Source organism: Corvus hawaiiensis, chromosome 6, assembly GCF_020740725.1.
Source record: "Corvus hawaiiensis isolate bCorHaw1 chromosome 6, bCorHaw1.pri.cur, whole genome shotgun sequence".
Taxonomy (NCBI): Eukaryota; Metazoa; Chordata; class Aves; order Passeriformes; family Corvidae; genus Corvus; species Corvus hawaiiensis.
Genome location: NC_063218.1, coordinates 51,139,608 through 51,158,021, shown reverse-complemented (window position 1 = coordinate 51,158,021; position 18,414 = coordinate 51,139,608). Strand labels below are relative to the sequence as shown.

Sequence of the window (18,414 nt, the reverse complement as noted above, 5' to 3'; positions counted from 1 at the left end):
GCCAAGATCAATTCAAATGTTTTCATTTCGCAAAATCCAAATGAGAAGTCCATCAGCACTGATGAAAATTCTCCATGAAAGTCAAATTTCTCAGCATCTCTGATTAAAAAAAAGAAAACGAATAATAGAGTATGACTGATATGAGTATCCACTTCATGTATGTGGACACAATCTGGTCCCCAAATTCACCCAGTAGCTCCATAATACACTAGACAAGTGACACATCCCTGAATTCTCAGGTTTAAAATTGATATATTTCTGTAAAGTATTTAAGTCTAAACTTGAAATAATGTCTTCAACACGTGACATTTCCCTTTGAAAGGCGCATTTTTCAAGGTGTGCTATTCTTACCAATTTCAGTGATTTCCAGGTAAGGAGGGGGAAAATACGGAAAATATAAGCAGATAAATAGCAAACATTTAGCCTATGGATAAAAGATTTAACACAGGGCATGCTTCTTCAGGATCCCACTCTGTCTTTGCTGGATTTATAAAACTATCCTCCCACTTACACACTAGTACTGGATAAACATAGAACTGTTTATGTCTGCACCAAAATGCTCAAGGGGATATCTGTCCACCACAATGGAGGCATTTCCAGATAGGCTTCCAACATTTGGCAAACCATAAAATTTGAAGACAGCACATTAAAGAAAAAGAGAACAAATCTGAATGTTTAAACAACATGTACAATGATTTTGTCTCTTAATTTTTCCTCTTTTCCTGTGTCAGAAAAAAATGCTTTAAGTTGTAAAGGTATCTATTTGCAGAGATGACTAAGCCAGAAACTCTTACTGCCCAACACCTGAAGAGAGAAACTCAGTCTAGAACCACTATTAAAGCTGCTTACTATTCAGCAGGGGCAAAACTGAGTCTATTTTTGAAATGCTGGGGTTTCATATCAAGGTAAATAAATGGCATTTTTCCTGTCTACATTTTCTTGCCAGCCCATTAGCACAGACCAAATTTTATTACTGATCATTCAACCCACAGCAGTTAGTGTTTTGACAAAATGCTATTATTATAACAGCTTAAATACCTATATACAGACACTAAAATTTAAGGATTAAGTTCCAAGCTGAAAAAAACAGAGAAAAATAAATAAATGCACAAAAGACCAAAAACCAGAAATTAGTGGGGCATGGACACTAAAACACTATGGATGACTCATTCAGGGATAGATAGCCCATGCATGAAATCATACTTGACTTTCACTAAAACTTCCACCTTACTCATATGTCAATTGTAAAACAACATGAAGAGTTCCAGCACAATATGGGAAAAGCTTTCCTAAGTCTATCCTTGGCATTTTTCATGTTGGAGGGAAATTATACTTGAACCAACCTCAAATTTTCTTGGAATATATGTGGTCTGACAACAGTTTCCTTAGTCTTATCAGCTTTCCAGGCTGCCTGGTGTAAACAAGTGACCTGTTGGCCATTTCTTTCAGAGTTGTTTCGAATGGCTCAAGTAAAGCTTTGGTAATGGCAGGAACAATTCTGACAATTACAAACAGCTTGGTAAAAATAAAGACAGGGACTCTGCGACTACACACATGGTATTTTCTTCACACAATTCCTTTAAAACTGCTACACTAAGATAATATGTAAAGGTAGTTCATGAGGCCTCTTGCTCTGAGAAAATTATTTTTTAGCAAGTACATTCATTAAATTTCACAAGTTACATTCTTCAAAAAGATAGCTAATGGTTTCTGTACAAAGAAAGGAAAATCCTTATAGTTTCTTAAATGTTTCTACTGAAAAGGGATTGAGCAAATAATAATAATTTTCCTGTTAGTGTAAAAAAAAATTTTCTTGTGCATTTAGATTCTAACAGCTTAATTAACTCATTTTCCATCAGAACTCCCACTGGTTTTAACAGGATAAATGAGGAAGTACTGCCGGAAGTGATGAAAATAAAGGTATTGGTAGTTGACCCCAGTACTTCTCATACTGGGAAGGTAATATTTATAGCAACACCTGCAAGCTGAATCATGAGCCAACTTGGTCACCTTTTATGAAGTCTTTTCACTTCCAAAATAGAGCAAACAGACACAAAATTAGAGTTTTGTTGGTGAAAGATTACAGGCTAAAAAGAAAATTCAATATTCTTGCTCCTTCCTCCAAACGGCCAAAGCACAAAATATGGAGGTCTGTATTTGAGGGTTGAGGTGCAACATCTTGGTTTGGGGACACCACAACGACGAGTGGAGATCTGCCTTGGGACAGACCTCTCTTTGGTATCCTCATAAGGGTTAGGGACAGACCAACAGCTTGGGTGAACCAGATTCTCTGCTCAGCAGTCTTAAACGGGGGGAAGTGCACAGGGCTGCGGATTTTAATGGCACTATTTGTGTTTCACATAGGGAGGATGGATCCTCTGGAGCTCTCTGAAGGTAAGAAAATAGGAAACCTTGGGAAATGAAACTGAGGGCTGTACAAAATCGGGGTCACAGTGTTAGTTAGCAATTTAATAATAACTATGATCAACTTTGATTGAAAGTTGACGACTGCAATCCCACTTAATAGCCAGAGAGAAAACTGTTTCTGTAAGAGTTCAACTGAAATCACAGCATGAATGGCCAAGAAGTAGAAAGCAAATATTACTAACATAAAATGTGTTAGCTGAATTGCTTATTTCCATGTGGATGAGGCTTTTCTGTTATAAAGGGATATTTATCTGTCTCTGCATTGAATGGGACACATGTAAACACCCCAGGAAAGTTGGATATCCAGAGTGGTTTTGATTCCAAGTACTAGAGGCATGCTGGCACTTGGAACTAGTCTGGAGTTAACATATAATGAAAGCAAATGTTTACAAAATCATTTCCAATCACTACATTAAATATGGTTTCCCTTTTTGAGGAATTTAATTAAACAGAATTAAAATAAATTAAAAATCTAAGTGATCATTTCCAATTCTCATCTGATTAAGAAAGAAACACAAAAGTTTTATTAAGAAAGATTTATTTAAATCCAAGCCTTGAGAATGACTGCTATGAGCTATTGAGAGAACATAATTTGTTAAGTCTCAGCAAATTATGCTAGTGGGAGGGCAAATGGCAAGTAGTGGAATAAAGCCTCAAGTCTCTAACTCAGCATTTACTCCGATAAAACTTATACTGATTTCACTGCCAAAGTATAGGCTGAATACAATCTGTAAAGGGTTTGTATTTCATCTTTTATACACATTTAAAAACCTCAAGAAGGAACAACACAACAGTAAGGTCCAAGCCAAGAAATAATATGCTGAATTTAGAATTAAAAAAAAAAGAAAATAACTTTAGATGAAAGGTTTAAAAACGAGATGTCATAATAATCTGGCATATATAATCCAAGTATGGTATTATGAAGAGGCCACTGCAAAACCAGCTGTCTGTTTGGAAGGAATAGGCAGGGGCTTTTTGTCTCATGTAAAATACGACCACTTAATTGCAGCAATCCCTTCCTACTCAGGCGTTGGAGCAAACCAGGTAAACCAACTTTGGGTACAGAGATTTCAGAAGGTTACAATTTTTAGGCCTTGTGATTTAAACCCTCCTCTTTACAAATGAGCAGCGATTTGAAACACCTTGACAGGCACTTTGCTCCTTTCCACAATGGAAAATCACCCCAAAATTTTAAAATACAATGACAAATCACTTCTATACGGCAATCAACTCACCCACAAAAGATATGCATAAACTCATGTGGGCTTTTGTAAGAGTTAGATGCTAAGGATTTCCTTAATTATCCAGATACCATATGTCCAAACTCCCAATGTTTAGGTTTGGTAATAAATCACAACAATATTGAGACTTTATGCCCTGTACTTTGGTTAAATGCTCATATTAAGGAAAAAGTAATGGACAGCCATTTACAAAATGAGTATTTAGACTTACATTTTCATCTAAACTGAAACTGAGGAAGCATTGTGATCAGTCCCAGCTGATCAGCACTGTTTACCTCTTGGGTAAATAAAGACACATATTTTGTGATGCATGCTTGTCAGAAGCTGCCAAATAAAACAAGGATTGTGTGGCTTGGATATTCCAGACCACTTTGTATATATCCAACTTCCCCCTATTAGGTCATCTTAATTGTCCAACTTATAAGTATGTCTGTTGTAAATATAAAAATAAAATTTGTCTTTATGTTTTTAGCAATATCAAATGCACATGAAAATCCTCCTCTGTATATAGTTTCATGACATGTATAACATGCTTTATGTGCCCCTTTTAGTATTTGCAGAGGAATGCATGCAGGAAACCAGCCTGCTGCATAGAGTACTTGTATTTCTTTAAGGTAAACACTGATGAAACATTTGGAGGATTGAAATAAAAACAAGACGTTTATGAGACATAAAGGTATCACATAAAATTGCCGTGAATTACAATAACATTGGCTGAATCCCAGAACAGATAATCCTTATAAACATGCAGGAATGTTGTAAACTGTATATGAATGTCAGTGATACAGTACATTAGGAGATTCATATTACACTTGGTGCTGTGTAAGTCTCAGTCCCTGGGTTTTTCATGGGCTCAAAGATTAAAATAAATATATGTAGTATCTTTCCTTCCTCCATGAAGATATTTTATGTACACAGTTTTATTATGCTGAACAAAGATACCAAAGTCTGTTTTTTCTTGAGCTGTCAAAGTACAAAAGAAATGCAAAAAGTCCTTGCACAGATGTAGTAAAGTGCTGGATTTTATCTTTTGGCAGGTGCTCAATATGCAGCCCACATAATCACATGTTAATGACTGGAGTGTGTTAATCAGCATGCATACCTGATTCCTTCTTGCCCAAGGAAAAAAAAAAATTAACAATTTAGAATGTGTTAATGCTCCTACTTTTGAAAAAATTCATGTCAATATACAGAAGTGAATTAAAAAGTTTTCAAAAATTGCTTCATAAAAATAGGAAATGTTAAAATAGGAGAAAGGAATAAAATTGCTACAGATTTAGATGAACATAAACCACAGGTCTTTTGCGAAGAACTCAGGTGATGATTAATTCTGTTTAAACACAGTTCACCCTAGAATATAGGGAAAGGTTTAAAACAGACCGTGTATTTGGAAAAGAAAAATTATACAATGTCAAAAGGAAAATAAAACAAATATAACAAGCATGCCAACAGGAACAATTATTTAATTCTTCTTCAAATAAAGTTCAATTTTGTATTTCACCACCTCCATTAAGCACATTATCCTGCACACTTCTAGGGAATTGTTTTATTGTTTTTAATATGAAATGTTAACATCTTTTTATGCTAAAGCTAGTAAAACTAAGTCCTTGATATTTCAAACCTTTAGACATCTGCTTAACATTATAGTTGCTGGTAGTCCTAATAAAGTCAAGTTAAGCACATACCTGAATGCCTTCTGAATCAAAACAACATGCTTGAAAAAAAATTAATTCTATCTTTTCTGCAATATATTTCTCAAAGGAATTTGTTTTTATGGAAATATAAAATAGCATATCCTCTGCTTTTTCACACCCTTTAATTTCAGCCAAAACTTCATACCCATGCAATTATGTATGTAGGTATTTACCTCTTTAGTTAGATAAAAATTCTAATGCACTACCTGACATGCAGAAATAATATCACAAGCAGAGTAGAATTGCTTTCCATCATCACAAAACTCAGATTTGTACATGTAAATAACAGCTGCATGAGCAATTTAGCAGAAACAGAATTGCCAGAGTTTAGGGCATTTATGTTTGATGCATTTTATATGTTCATATTCAGTCCGTAAAGGAACCAAAAATAAAATCTCAAAACATGTAATTGTATCTATAACTTTCCAGAATTTGAAGCCATGAATTTATATAACAACAAACTCACAGTGTTTAGCATGTGTAAATGTTTTTCAGTGATCTTCCCTAAACACCTGAGTTTATTTTCCTTAAAGGGAAGAACCTTCAACATGAGAAGTTAATAACAAGGAGCAGGAGGTGGGGGGGAGCAACAGGATTGTGCCTGTTTTATGTAGAGACAGAAGCACCAAAATATTAAGACCTTTGGGATGCCACCTATTTCTGTCTTTCTGATGCCAGTAGCTTTGCTAAAGCTATATAAAGTTAAATTTGATACTTGGCAATTCAAAATTAATTTAAAAGGAACAAATATATGTGGTATGAAGAGATCTTCAATTTTTCTGCTGCATATATAAATCTGTTCTCAGTCCTGCAGAGATGTACACACAGCCACGGTGGAAAGGTAGGAAGCCTTTCACTCCTTTGGCAAGAAGTCAACAAAAGACAGAGTCTTGACGTAATTATGACATATATGTCAATGCTGCCATTTGAGATAAAATCCAACCAGATACAATTAGTTTCTAAATCCAAGGGGCCTCTGAATGATGTTACAAAATATATAGGGAAACCCAGCATAAATTTGGAGACAATTAATTTTATTTGTGTATGTATCTATGTTTGGTTTCCCTCTGTCACAGGGAAATAACACCCATCCTTTAGACTGGATTTGCTGCAGGGGTTCCCTGTGAGAGTCACTCACATCCAAATAACAGCAGAGCAAAAAAGATGTGCCTGCTCTCATTCAGTGCATGCACACACTCTCACTAACACGCTGCTAACTCACTGCCCTGGGGTTGTGGGCAGCAGGGAACAGCAGTGGGAAGAGAAGAGTCCAGTGACCGTGTCAATGACACATCACCACCTACAGTGATTGCCACAGTCCCTTGCACATTCCTTACAAGCCCTGTTTGTTACAGGACTGCTACATCAGGATTGAGGATGGGAAGAGAACTTACCTCTCTGTAGCTTATTTGCTTTTGGGAACAGATGAGAAATTGTACATTTTGGAGAGAGTCCAGATTTCTTTAGATTAAAGTTGCTAAAATTTATTATTCACAAGTCCCAAGTCCAGCCTTAATAGTATGGGAATATGTCACCCCATTCCTCAAAGAAGGTAAAGTCACTTTTCCATCTAAATCTGCATTTTCTTGTTGGCCCTGCTTTCTCCTGATACTTTCAGAGCAAAAATAAAAGATCTTTGTAATTTATCTCACAGGCTGTGCAGAACTCTATATGAAGATGGGGACCATTCCTGGTTCCCCAGTGAACAAACACATTAATATTTTCCATTTCTTTACATACTGACCAATAAATATATTATTAGGATACAACAATTCAATTATTATTAAATTTAGCAAAATTAAGTGGTTTTGGCCTTTCCCACTCGTTCTCTCTGTTACCTTAACAGAGACAGATTTTGTATGCAATCTAAAAATTTTTCTTGCCTGCTTCTAACTGTCCATTGGAGAAGGCACAATACTTTCACCATTATCTTGGTACCACTTTGCCCTCTTCCCTACAGTTTACCACAACAAATAGATATGGCCTTAGCCTAAAACAGATTTTATTTTCTAGTAGGGCTACAGTCAGCAATAAATACCCATATGTACAGGTATTTTTATACTAAGTAACAGTTAGAAACATAAGTATAATCTTTTCAGCTCCATAATATGAGTTTACAGAAATCTTTGGGTTGCTTTATCTTCTCCCCACTGTAACATCAAACTGGCTGGTGAAATGATACTGGCAGTATAAGTCATTACAGGTCTGACGTTACAGTTGTTACACATTGCTGAATCTGTCAAATGAAAAGGGAGCACAAAGGGAATTTCCAAATGCAGCTGCTATTTCCCATTTGTTAAATCCTTTTATTACACCATATAAGTACACAGCTGGGAAATACTATAGAGTGGGAGTTAAAACAAAATATTTTGGCTTCCAGACATTCAGAATACACAAAGGACTCAGTGGAAAGCAATGCCTGATATCAAAAGGGAGTGAAAGTTTGAAAACATTTCTAGCCAGTGTGGTTTTTTTCTGATAATGCACATTGTAGTTTAAAGGTATCTTACATTACAGAAAGTGCTGCATACCATAAATGTTGGGTAAAAATGCAAATTTTTTTCACTAAACTTGCCCTCCTACAGTATCTTTTCTAAGCTTAAGATCTGTACAGCCCTCGTAGCAAATTATGATGCATACTGTGTGCTCTCTCAAATTCCAGTGAACTCCTTAGTTTTAAGGACAGAAAGGATGCAGGATTGTGCCCTTAATTAGATACCAGATAAAAGAGAAATTTTTCCTTCCCATATGTCGACACAGCATTCTTTGAATTTACTATCTTTTAACCAGACAACACACATTATTGATGCATTTTAATGAAAGCGCTACTGTCTTTACTTTCAGAGTAAATGCTATGAACAGGTGCTTTTTCAAATCTGCTTCTAAAGGATCCGTCTGGGAAAGGTCAGAAAGGTGCTTACTTTCTGGGAATTCGGGTTTATTAAGTAAAAAAGTGCCCACTGCCACAGCACCTATCTCAGAATTGCCCAACCCACCTTCTGGAATCTGACTTTCTGGAAAGAAACATCTATCCTCCCTCTGAGGAGTATGAACATGTTTTCATCAGGATAGTTGCAGGCACCTCTGAATTCTTTCTTAACAATACAAACGCCTGCTTGACTGAGATACTTCAGAGAAACTTTATGCAATTAATAGAGGCTTAAATGTTTGCTCATGAAGAACATATTTAGGTGAGGAAAAAAAAAAAAATCATTAAAAATCGAACAAGGTACTTAAATTACAGTCCCCCAAGGAGAAAAACATTTTTTTCCCCACTTCACTGTTGTGACCTCACTAGCCATCTAAGTCACCTAACTGTAAATACACTTGGATCTTGCTCTGTAAGTTTTAGAGCTCTTTTAAGTGCAACCAAAAAACATGTCTTAGAATTTCAGCCTGCACTGGTAGCCAAGCCTTGTAAACCATACCCAGCTTCAAGCTGGGAAAAAAAAAAAAAATCATTTGGTTTAGCTGAGAGGTCCTGAAATAAGGTTGACATATATCCACCACCAGATTTAAGCCAAGGGACTTGTGGAAACTGCTAATGATTTTCAGGACATTCATCTACATATATAATGGAATATTTACTGGAAAAAGGAGATAGGAAAACCAGAGTGCTAAGTCTCTCAAGCAAAGTTTATGCACCTGTTCTGAAACATGATAAGCTGTTCACTGATTCGTGCCTGTCCAGAGGTACAGCGAGTGTTGACATGACAGTGCAGCATTAGGAAAGCAAACAGACATTGCTCTCTGTCACTGGGACTGCAAACCCCTTCAGAGCAATATGAGCACAACTGATCACACTGCACAAGGGCCATTTCAGCTCACTCCAGTTCCAAGGAACAGGCTGAACCAAAAAAAAATGCATTGAGGGACTGCTGGAAGCTAAGAGTTCCTTTCTCCCTAGGACATGGAGTAATTTTGTCAGTGATATTGGTGTCCTAATACTGAAATTCCAAGAGTGCCCCTGCCTCTCTGAATGAATGGAGAAGTAGCTGATGAATTCACAGATTAACTTTTTCCATCAACAAACAGGATCAGTCCTTTCTAGTTTGCATGCAGATTGTCCTCCCGATTACACAGAAGTTAAAATTATTCTAATGTGCTTATTGCGTAACTTGGACAAAAGAGTGACTCTCTGTCCAAAATTCTGAATATAAGCCATCAATACAACTTACAACCTACCTTGCCAAATTGCTAAACTGTAATCATTTTTCTTTAAAGCAATTTTGCAGTTAAAATTTTGCCATCTTCATAAAAATCACCCAAATACCTGCCTGACAGAAAGTTCTGCACTGGGTTAAACTGTGCATTACAGATTATACAGCATTTTTCTGGTTTGGCTTGATCTTTCGAATCAACTGGATTTTAGGAAAAAAAATTCAACACTATATTAATAAAATAATCTTATTGTAGTGCTATTATTTAACTGGTGGTATTAAAAAAATTCTTCAATTGTGCTTAACAATATTGAAATCTGCTGATTTGTACTGGGAAAAAAAAAGATTTGCTGAAAAAAATCTGCTCATATATATTTAATAGAAATAGGGAATAATTTTTTTGAAAAGGCAGATTATTCTTTTTAAGCTGTTTAAATTTAAGATTTTTGAAAGTCACTTTCTAAAGAGTCTGGGATTACAATGTTCTAAATTTACAGAACACCTGGCTGCTTCACATACCTTAAGTCTGTTTCTGAGGAACACATGCAAGGAAAATAAATTGACTGAGATGCTATGCCCATTCAGCCTTCATTCAGCCTGCCCATTCCAACCACTAAGTAATTATATCTAGGCTACTGAAGAGCATAGGGATAATAATTCTGATCATTTCTAACATCACCTGTATACAAAGTGGTGATCTAGCTACTCACAAACACCTTTCCCCTCCACAAAAAGTTGCAATTTCCTATAGACACAGTAGGATGTTTGTGTCACCTAAAATGCCAGATTCTTTGTTGCTGTGTAAAGATATAATATTCTAGGTTTGGTAGGTCCTGTTTCTGAGAGACAAGTAAAAAAAATACATTAAAGTTTCTTCCTTCAGCACAACACTTTGCAGATGACAAACAGTTGTGAGCTACATCCTCCTGTCAGAAATTAATGCTTGAATATACGAGCTAGAAAGGTTACGACATAAATCAAGGTATGAATGAAAACATGATAAATAGATGCATTTCCTTTCAGAAGGTGAACCCATCAAATGACCTCATTCAAAGAGACCTGTATACTTAAGTAGATTATACAATTGTAATTTACAGTTACACCGTATGATGTTGATCTACTGCTAACACTTTAACATTTAAAAAGCTTCACACCTGAACACGTCTTTCCAAACACGAGTGAACAGTCTCTTACAACAGTAAATTTAGAAAGCCCCTGTGAGGACTGGGAAACTCACCATTCTGTGTTGGGCTGAGATTACTCCATCCCACTCGGGATCCTGTTGGATGGTCGTGACCAGAGTCGGTAGCTCCTCAGAGTGAGGTTTGTTGTGCATTACATTATGTAGAGGCAGATGAGAGGCTGCATGCTGATCACTGTTGCCCTCTTCCTTGTCTCGTGATGCTAAGTCCTGGGTCATTGTTTCCTCTCCATCAGCTGCACATGCAAATGGAGAGGTAGCCTGCTTGGAAGACATTCTTCTACGAAACAAGAAAACGAGACAAAAAGGAAACATTGGTGCTCAGTGAAAACAGTCAAGCTCAAAACAATCCTCTAAGTGCATCACACCTGCCTAGAACAGTCACAAATTAATCATGTGCAGTCAACACAAGTACCCGAAAAAGCACAGGTTTGGGGATCTGGATCCCAAACTCTGAGGAAAAGTATTCCTTGACATCAAGACAAGGTTAGGGTTAAGTTGTATGACATCATTCTATTAATTTAGACTTGTCAAACAATATCATTTTCTCCAGCCATAAGAAAATAGTGATTTTATTGGTATTTTCATGTTGATTTTCTATAAGAGTTCAATTTTTTAAACTCTTACTCCCATGAGCAACCTGAAGCTTGTAAGCAAACGTTTAAAGGAGAGAGTTCATAATGCTCACCTGACCTCATTCCTTGCAAGCAGAAGATGTTTTCTACTCAGATGAGAATAATTTTTAAATCCATTTAAATTCTGCTTACTAATTACTTTTGCTGTTTGTTTAAAGCTGTATTGCTTTTAAACTGTTTAAAATTTTGCCTGGATTTACCTTTCAGAAAGTGTTTCGAGGAGCTCACATGAGAAGTGTTCTGAACCTGAAAGGTTTATTGAATGGATGGATAATACCTTAGAAACATTTTACAGTTCAAACTAAATATCTAAAATAATTATGTTTCCTTTCATATTGGGCATGAAGTACGGGATATAGCTCAACAAAATACTTTAAATTACTTAAAAGTGCAATGAATAAATGCATTGATTTATGTTAAATGCCTTTTCCTAATAATGGCCTCTTACTACCATCTCATATGCAAACACAGCTTTCGCCACAGTTTCTGCACTTAGATGAAAATATTACTGACTTCAACTCAAAATCTGAAAACGCTGTCATTTAAAATTTCTAGTAAGATTAACTGCAACTGTTAAAACAATCATTAATAAACCTGAAAAGGGACAGCTAAAATATATTAGCTATTTTCCCAGGTTTTAGTAACTTTAGAATATCCTTGACACTGAAATTGCTGAGAAACTAAGGAATAAGATCTTCACTTTAATTACTTTTTAACAATAATTGATTTCATACCATTTCTTTAAAAATGCACAAATCAGTTAACATAGGAAACCACATGAGCATTTTTCAAATTAGCAAATCATTAACTTGCTAGTACTGTTTCTACAGACAAATAAATACTGATTAAAGGGTCTGGAAATCTGAGACTAACAGTTAAATTTACAAATCTGTCACATGCTTTCATGAATATTACAGTGAAGGAAATATCAAGTGCAAAGAAAAATAATTAAGTTAATTCCAATTTAAACAGTAGTTTTTATGTAGCAGCCTGTGTTTCACATAGGATTTAACAGCTAATGCTAAATTTCTCACAATTAATGAGGGAGTTCAGATTTAGTATCCTACAGTGGAAAAAAAAATTAATATAGGATCAACTAATCTAATTATGTACAGTTCAATATGAAAGTATTACAAGCTTTGAAGTGCTTTGAAACATATTAAAACACTGATACCTATTTAGAATAACTATTCTGTAAATAGAGATAATCCTGCCTCTTAAACTCGATACTGGTGGGGGAAAAAAGGTTTGTGTTTTCTTTAGGGAAGCCTAAGTGTAAGTGGGAGTCTAACATGAGTGTTGCCAATAAGCAGAACTGAGGAATTTAAACCGTGCATTACATTCTTCTTATGCTAAAGAATTTGTCTTGATGCTACAGACAACATGCCAAGAGTTCAGCACCCGGCATTATCGTGTGTACTTCAAAAGGTTCTGGCTCATAATTGCTATGATCCAAGATAAAATAAAAGGGCTGCTTTCCCTTTTCTCATTAAAATGAGAAACGTTAATGTAATCACTCGCGTAAAAATATAAGTCATGCTTTATGTAATTTGAAAACCCGACATGAAAACCGGAAGTCACAGTAAAGGTTTTTCCTTTCTTTCACCTTCTCAACAGATCTCATTCCTGTTTCATACTGAACAAGCTTCTGTGTAAAGCAAGAGCTATGGCTGTTTCTTCACCATAAATTAATCATGACACAAAACTAGAAATGAAAATGTCTCTTAAGAATAATTTCAACTACAAACTGCACCAATGAATAATACTGCACAATCCTAATTAAACACAACTCTGCAGCTGCAAAAATAGGCTGAATCTGTCCAAAGCTACGAGTTGGCTTTAAAGGCTGGTTTGTTAGGGACTGTTTTCTTAAGGAAGGCTGGGCCCTCAGTCTTAATCAGCCAATAAATTATTTCCTGCAATTACATTAAATAGAAAATTATCTTCAAATTGGGAATGTTAATTGAAAATCAAAATTCAGACTGAAGTTTAGAAATTACATGCTGAATATAATTAGTCTAGAAAGGCTTCACCTCTATTTCATAAACAGGCTTTTGGTGTTTCCTCAAGTGACCATTCAGCAAAGCTATCTACTGGTAATGCACTACAGGGGAAACATTTTTTCCTTGACATGTACACTAATATACTTTCCTCTTATTCATGATGTTTTAAACAAAATTCAATAAAAATCTCCATTCAAGTTCTGTTAAGCTTATTACATAGAGAAGAGGGATTTTGTTAACACCAAAAATAAAATTATATCAACAAATTCTCATTGACTAATAATCTCAAGCCAAGGCCAGCAACTTTCTTCTGTACTGGAGTAAGAGGACAGACCAAGAGCAGGGTTCAAATGCTTCCTAGCTCCACCTACCCCTTTTCCTCACTGCTGCATTATGGACAGACACCTTCCATGATGCACTTTAGTCAGTCACCTATAGTCTTGGAGCTGGGAAGACAGGCTCAGGCAGGCCTCCCAGACACTTGTTCTCCTCGTGGCATAATTTTTAGGTGTGTGTTTGGCTTCTATTTTCTCCAAAGCCTTGTTAAAATAACTAGATTGAATGGTAACTTTTTGGCTGTTAGTTTTAAAACATTGGGTTTAAAGGGACAGAGGTGTAGAGGCCTGTTAGGTTAAGCCCTCCACCTTCTTTTCCCAGCACATGAATATACTTCGATGAATATACTTCATTTGTACATGGCTTCTGAGGGTGTCCACTTATGCCTGGGTTTGCAATCAGTAAAGTAGAGCAATTTAAACTCTGCTGATGGGTGTTATCCAGCAATTTGGGAGAATTCTGAACACATGATTCCATCAAGGTCAAAAGGCAGAGTTCAGCCAATAACTCCAAGGCCTTGTTCAATTCCAGTGGAGAAGACTCTGGCCCATTTGAGTAGTTTATGTTTATGATAAAATTAAGCCATAGAACAGCGTGTTGTGTTAAAATATTTCAATGTTAAAATATGAGCATGAATAGCAGTTAAATTTTAAGCCATAACAACTTCCCAATTTTATGTTTAAAATATTCAAAATGCATTTGCTAAAATCCCTGCTGAGAGGGGAAAAAAAAATCAATATTCATAATAAATAAGGCTTGTAAAAGGTATCAGAAATTTACTAATTTCTATTATGATTTATTTTACTTTTTTTTTTTCTGCTATTATCAATTAAACTCACTGGAATGATTTTAAAAAAAAAAGTTTCTGATAAAAAATATCTCCCTAGTTATAACCCCTGCAAACAGGGGTTTATAATGGAAGTGCTGACACAACCCTAACTACAGCAGCGCAAATGGTGCCGCTATAATACACAAAATCAAGTTCTATTATTCTAAACTATCCTCGCTCGGGGGGTTTTCTTTACTGTGCTCCCAGACAAACTGCTGAAGCATGAAAAATTTAAATGCAATCAAGTGGGTCCAATTCTACTTTACTAGAACAAGTGTCTACAGTGGTACAATCTTAAAAGAAGATGCAACAGATTTGTTTGGTGCTTTTCTTTCTTTTTTCTTTTTTAGCTGTTTATTTATAATACTGTGCAGTGGAGATAAAATAAGAGAGGAAATTACACTCACATTATATCAGTATATTGATTACACAGCACACAATCAGAAAGAAAACTACATTGTGAAATTGTTGCTTTGGTTAAATTGACAGATTAGCTGAACACAGCAATCACTAAAGGTGGAAAATACATCTAATGGGGATGAGAAAAGGTTGGAAAAGGCCCTAATTAACTGAAGTCCTATCACCTACTCAAATTTGAGATTTTAAAAAAATCTTGATTCGTATTTTCCCACACTAGAATAAATTCTATCTCATTTTGAACTTGAGACATAAACAAAATGTGATGATTTATCAAAAGGTCAGTAAAGCTGAGGGATTGGACCTCAACCTCAATCAGCCTCAATACCGAGGTAGTAAAGCTAAAATCAAACTGCTAAGGGTTTTTTTACCTACAAAAAACTAAACACAGTATCTATGGCTTCATTTGCCATAGATATGACCTGATTTTTTATTTTAAACCAGAGAAGAAATTCTCTCTGCCCTAATGAAGACTGCCAGTCAGATTCACAAAACATTGATTTTCCTTATTTCCTACAGCCAGCATGTGTTATACCTTTCTAAATAGAAATATTAATACTTTTTTGTCTAAGGTTTTTCCACAGTCTCAAACTCTTCAAAAAATTCATACCCTCTTTTTCAAAACAATTAGCTGATAGTCCTGACATGAGAAGTCTCCAAAGCCTGAAAAGTCTTCCATCCCTGTTGACTGTTCAAATGATTAAATGTTACAGTAGAAATTAAGGCGAGACCAGGAGTTTCAGCTGCCAGACATTTCAGAATCAAGCCATGAGGTATAACAACAGATAACAACAATGCAATGGCCCAGACACTGTTTCAAAAACATATAAACTGAGCAATACAACGAGATATATGACAAAGCAGACTTGTAGTTGGCCAGGGACTCTCTCTTCTGCTCTGCTCCACCCTCAAAAAGCATTCATAAACCTAAAGGCATGTCTACACTGCAGCCACATAAATGACTGCTTTGTAATGCTCAGATATCCAAACTAATTTTAAACAAGCTTGCTTCTGATAGCTCTCCAACTACAGTAGCATGGTGCTCAGATGGACTAATTCATCCTGCTTTAGTGACTGCAGCAGAGACATAACCCAGGTCTACAGCTCCAACAGTAGATTGGAATCAGATTAGATTAGAAATATATTCGCTTACAGAGCTTTTATGAACAGTCTCCATTCCTTTCCCCCAAAGTGCCAGATTAAAGTACTTAAGTGCATGATTAACTGTAAGTATGCAAGCAGTCCACTAATTTCAAATTGGACTACTCAGTTTCAAAAAGCACATGTCTAAGTGCTTTGGTGACTCCAGAACTAAATAAATTAAAAGCAAGCATTTTTAAAAGTACTCATAATCTTTTAAGCATTTCCTTCTAAACTTTTATGCTGACCTGGTGTTCATAAGTAAAAAAAAAATCAGCCACAGCATCTTATCCCTTCCCACCTTTTAAAATGTGCATACTCCTCTCATAACATTAAACATCATTGCAGGACCCTCCCTCACAAATCAGCGCTCAGCTCTGGGGTACACTAGATGCATTACAGTTCAGATAGACTTAAAGAAAAATGAATGTGCTTTGGCAATAGACAAAATATTTTGCAGCTCGGCCCCTGTAAAACAATGTTTTCTAGGCAGAACCCAGTAACGTAACTCACTGTAAAGCTAATGCTGTAATTTTTCTGCCAGTTTAGAATAAACAGCTATTTTCTAAAATTATGAAATCTCATCTCTCTTTTCAAGGAGAGTGAGGAACACAATAGAACAGTTAGTAAAAGATTTTGTTCTCCTGGGGCTCCACACCCCAACATAAATCCCTGTGCATAAAGCCCAAATAGCTTGAGAAGGCAGCAATGGGAGAGAATTTCTCGGTTTCTGTTCCTGGCTCTGAGTCACAGCAAGCCCTCAGGCCAATCAAATCTACTCCCTCAAGCTCTTCCTCGGCTTCATTCTGCAGGAATTCTACAAGAATTAGTTACATGTAGATCATAAACAGCATTGCAAGATTAGAGAGTTTATGGTAATCGCAGGAACCACCTTGGAAATAAAAGGGCGGGAGGGGGAGTGGAAGCAAATGTGATCCAAGAAATGACAGCTATAATGTTAACTGAGCACCCAAATCTCTGGCTGAAATAAGCATCGAACTAAGCAATACACCCACGGCTCCCAAGATACACACTCAGCTATTCTTGCATTTGTTTTTCCAATCCAGGCAAATTACATTTCTGCTAATAGATATTAATCCAAATCACAAAGTTTGACTTCAGATTCAGACTTCCTCAGAGTTCAGAGAGTTGGGAGCAACTTTTATGGAATTTATTCTCATTTGAAAAAAAAAAAAAAAAAGTGAGGAAAAAAACCCCAGCTCCTTGGAACTTTTTGGAAAGTCTTTTTCTTATGTTCTGCCATTAGAGTGACCTTCCCAACCATGCAGCCACAGTGAACAGTTAGGGTTAGGGAATGAGCTCTTGTCTATTCACCTAGTTGTTGAAAACATCAAAATGGATGTAGCAAAACAGCCTCACAGCCCCTCAGAACTTTTCAGTGAAAATCCAAAACTGTCTGTTTGGATTCATAAAATGCCAAAATTACAACCTATCTTTTCAGCAGGCTAAATACTCCATCCTCTTTATCCACTAACAGAAGCTCTCTCTGAAAACGCCTAGGGTGAATGAACCCACGTTGAATGCAGTAAAGGGCAGGGAAAGAATAGTCATTTAGCACCTGGGATGTGCTCATCTTCGGTCACTGTAGTTAATATTTTCTATAGTTTATATTTAGCTGACAATATTGCTGTCACTTTATTTAAACAGCTTGAGACTGTTCTTTGGACTGGAGCTCATATGCCCTGGAATGCTTTGACTCATGAATTGTTTCTCCTGATAATGTTACATCACGTAACCACCTCTGTTTAATTGGTTGGTATTAGCTTCTCAGTGATGGCTGCCTTTAAAGTCCTGTGACTGGGCCATGTGTCTCTGGATATCCAATTTCTTACTGTTGGAAAAAGAAAAAGAAAAAAAAAAAAAAAAAAAAGCAGTACTGACTCCCAGCTATCTTTACCAATAATTATGGGAACAAGAGTGAGCGTGCCAAGAATTTATCCATCAGCAACTTATTAGGATTTGTTTCTCTAGGCAGCAAGTAAGAGAATACACAATATAAATAAAAGCAATTCTTAAAGATAAAATTTTAAAACAATGCTTGCTATAAATAAGCATTAATCCACATTTTTTTATGGATCAGAATGATTTAATTGTTTATCTGGATGATTATACAAATGGTTTTGATAAAGGATGCCTAAAAATACTAAGAAAAATTTATTTTAACAAGTTTAGACTTTGAGACTTTACACAGAAGACAATACTTTTTTTTTTCCCCTTAAAAAGCCAGTTAAGAAGCTGTTTTAATAACAAAAAATCTTCCTGACCACACTTAAACCTGGTGAGCATAAGTTCCTGAAAGGTTCATTAAAT

At 35.9% G+C, this 18,414-nt stretch overlaps 1 protein-coding gene across 8 annotated transcripts in view; it reads right to left on the bottom strand.

The window, feature by feature from the left end:
* SOX6 (SRY-box transcription factor 6) overlaps positions 1 to 18,414 on the bottom strand; it is a 373,677-nt gene that overhangs the window by 220,617 nt on the left and 134,646 nt on the right. For 7 of the 8 annotated variants that reach the window (XM_048307281.1, XM_048307282.1, XM_048307278.1 and 4 more), the window contains one exon: positions 10,760 to 11,003. In XM_048307281.1, coding sequence (XP_048163238.1) covers positions 10,760 to 10,999 — 240 coding nt within the window. In that variant the 5' untranslated portion in view covers positions 11,000 to 11,003. Of the gene's footprint in view, positions 1 to 10,759; positions 11,004 to 11,558; positions 11,579 to 18,414 lie in introns of those variants that run through there. The other variant, XM_048307284.1, reaches the window with a different exon arrangement.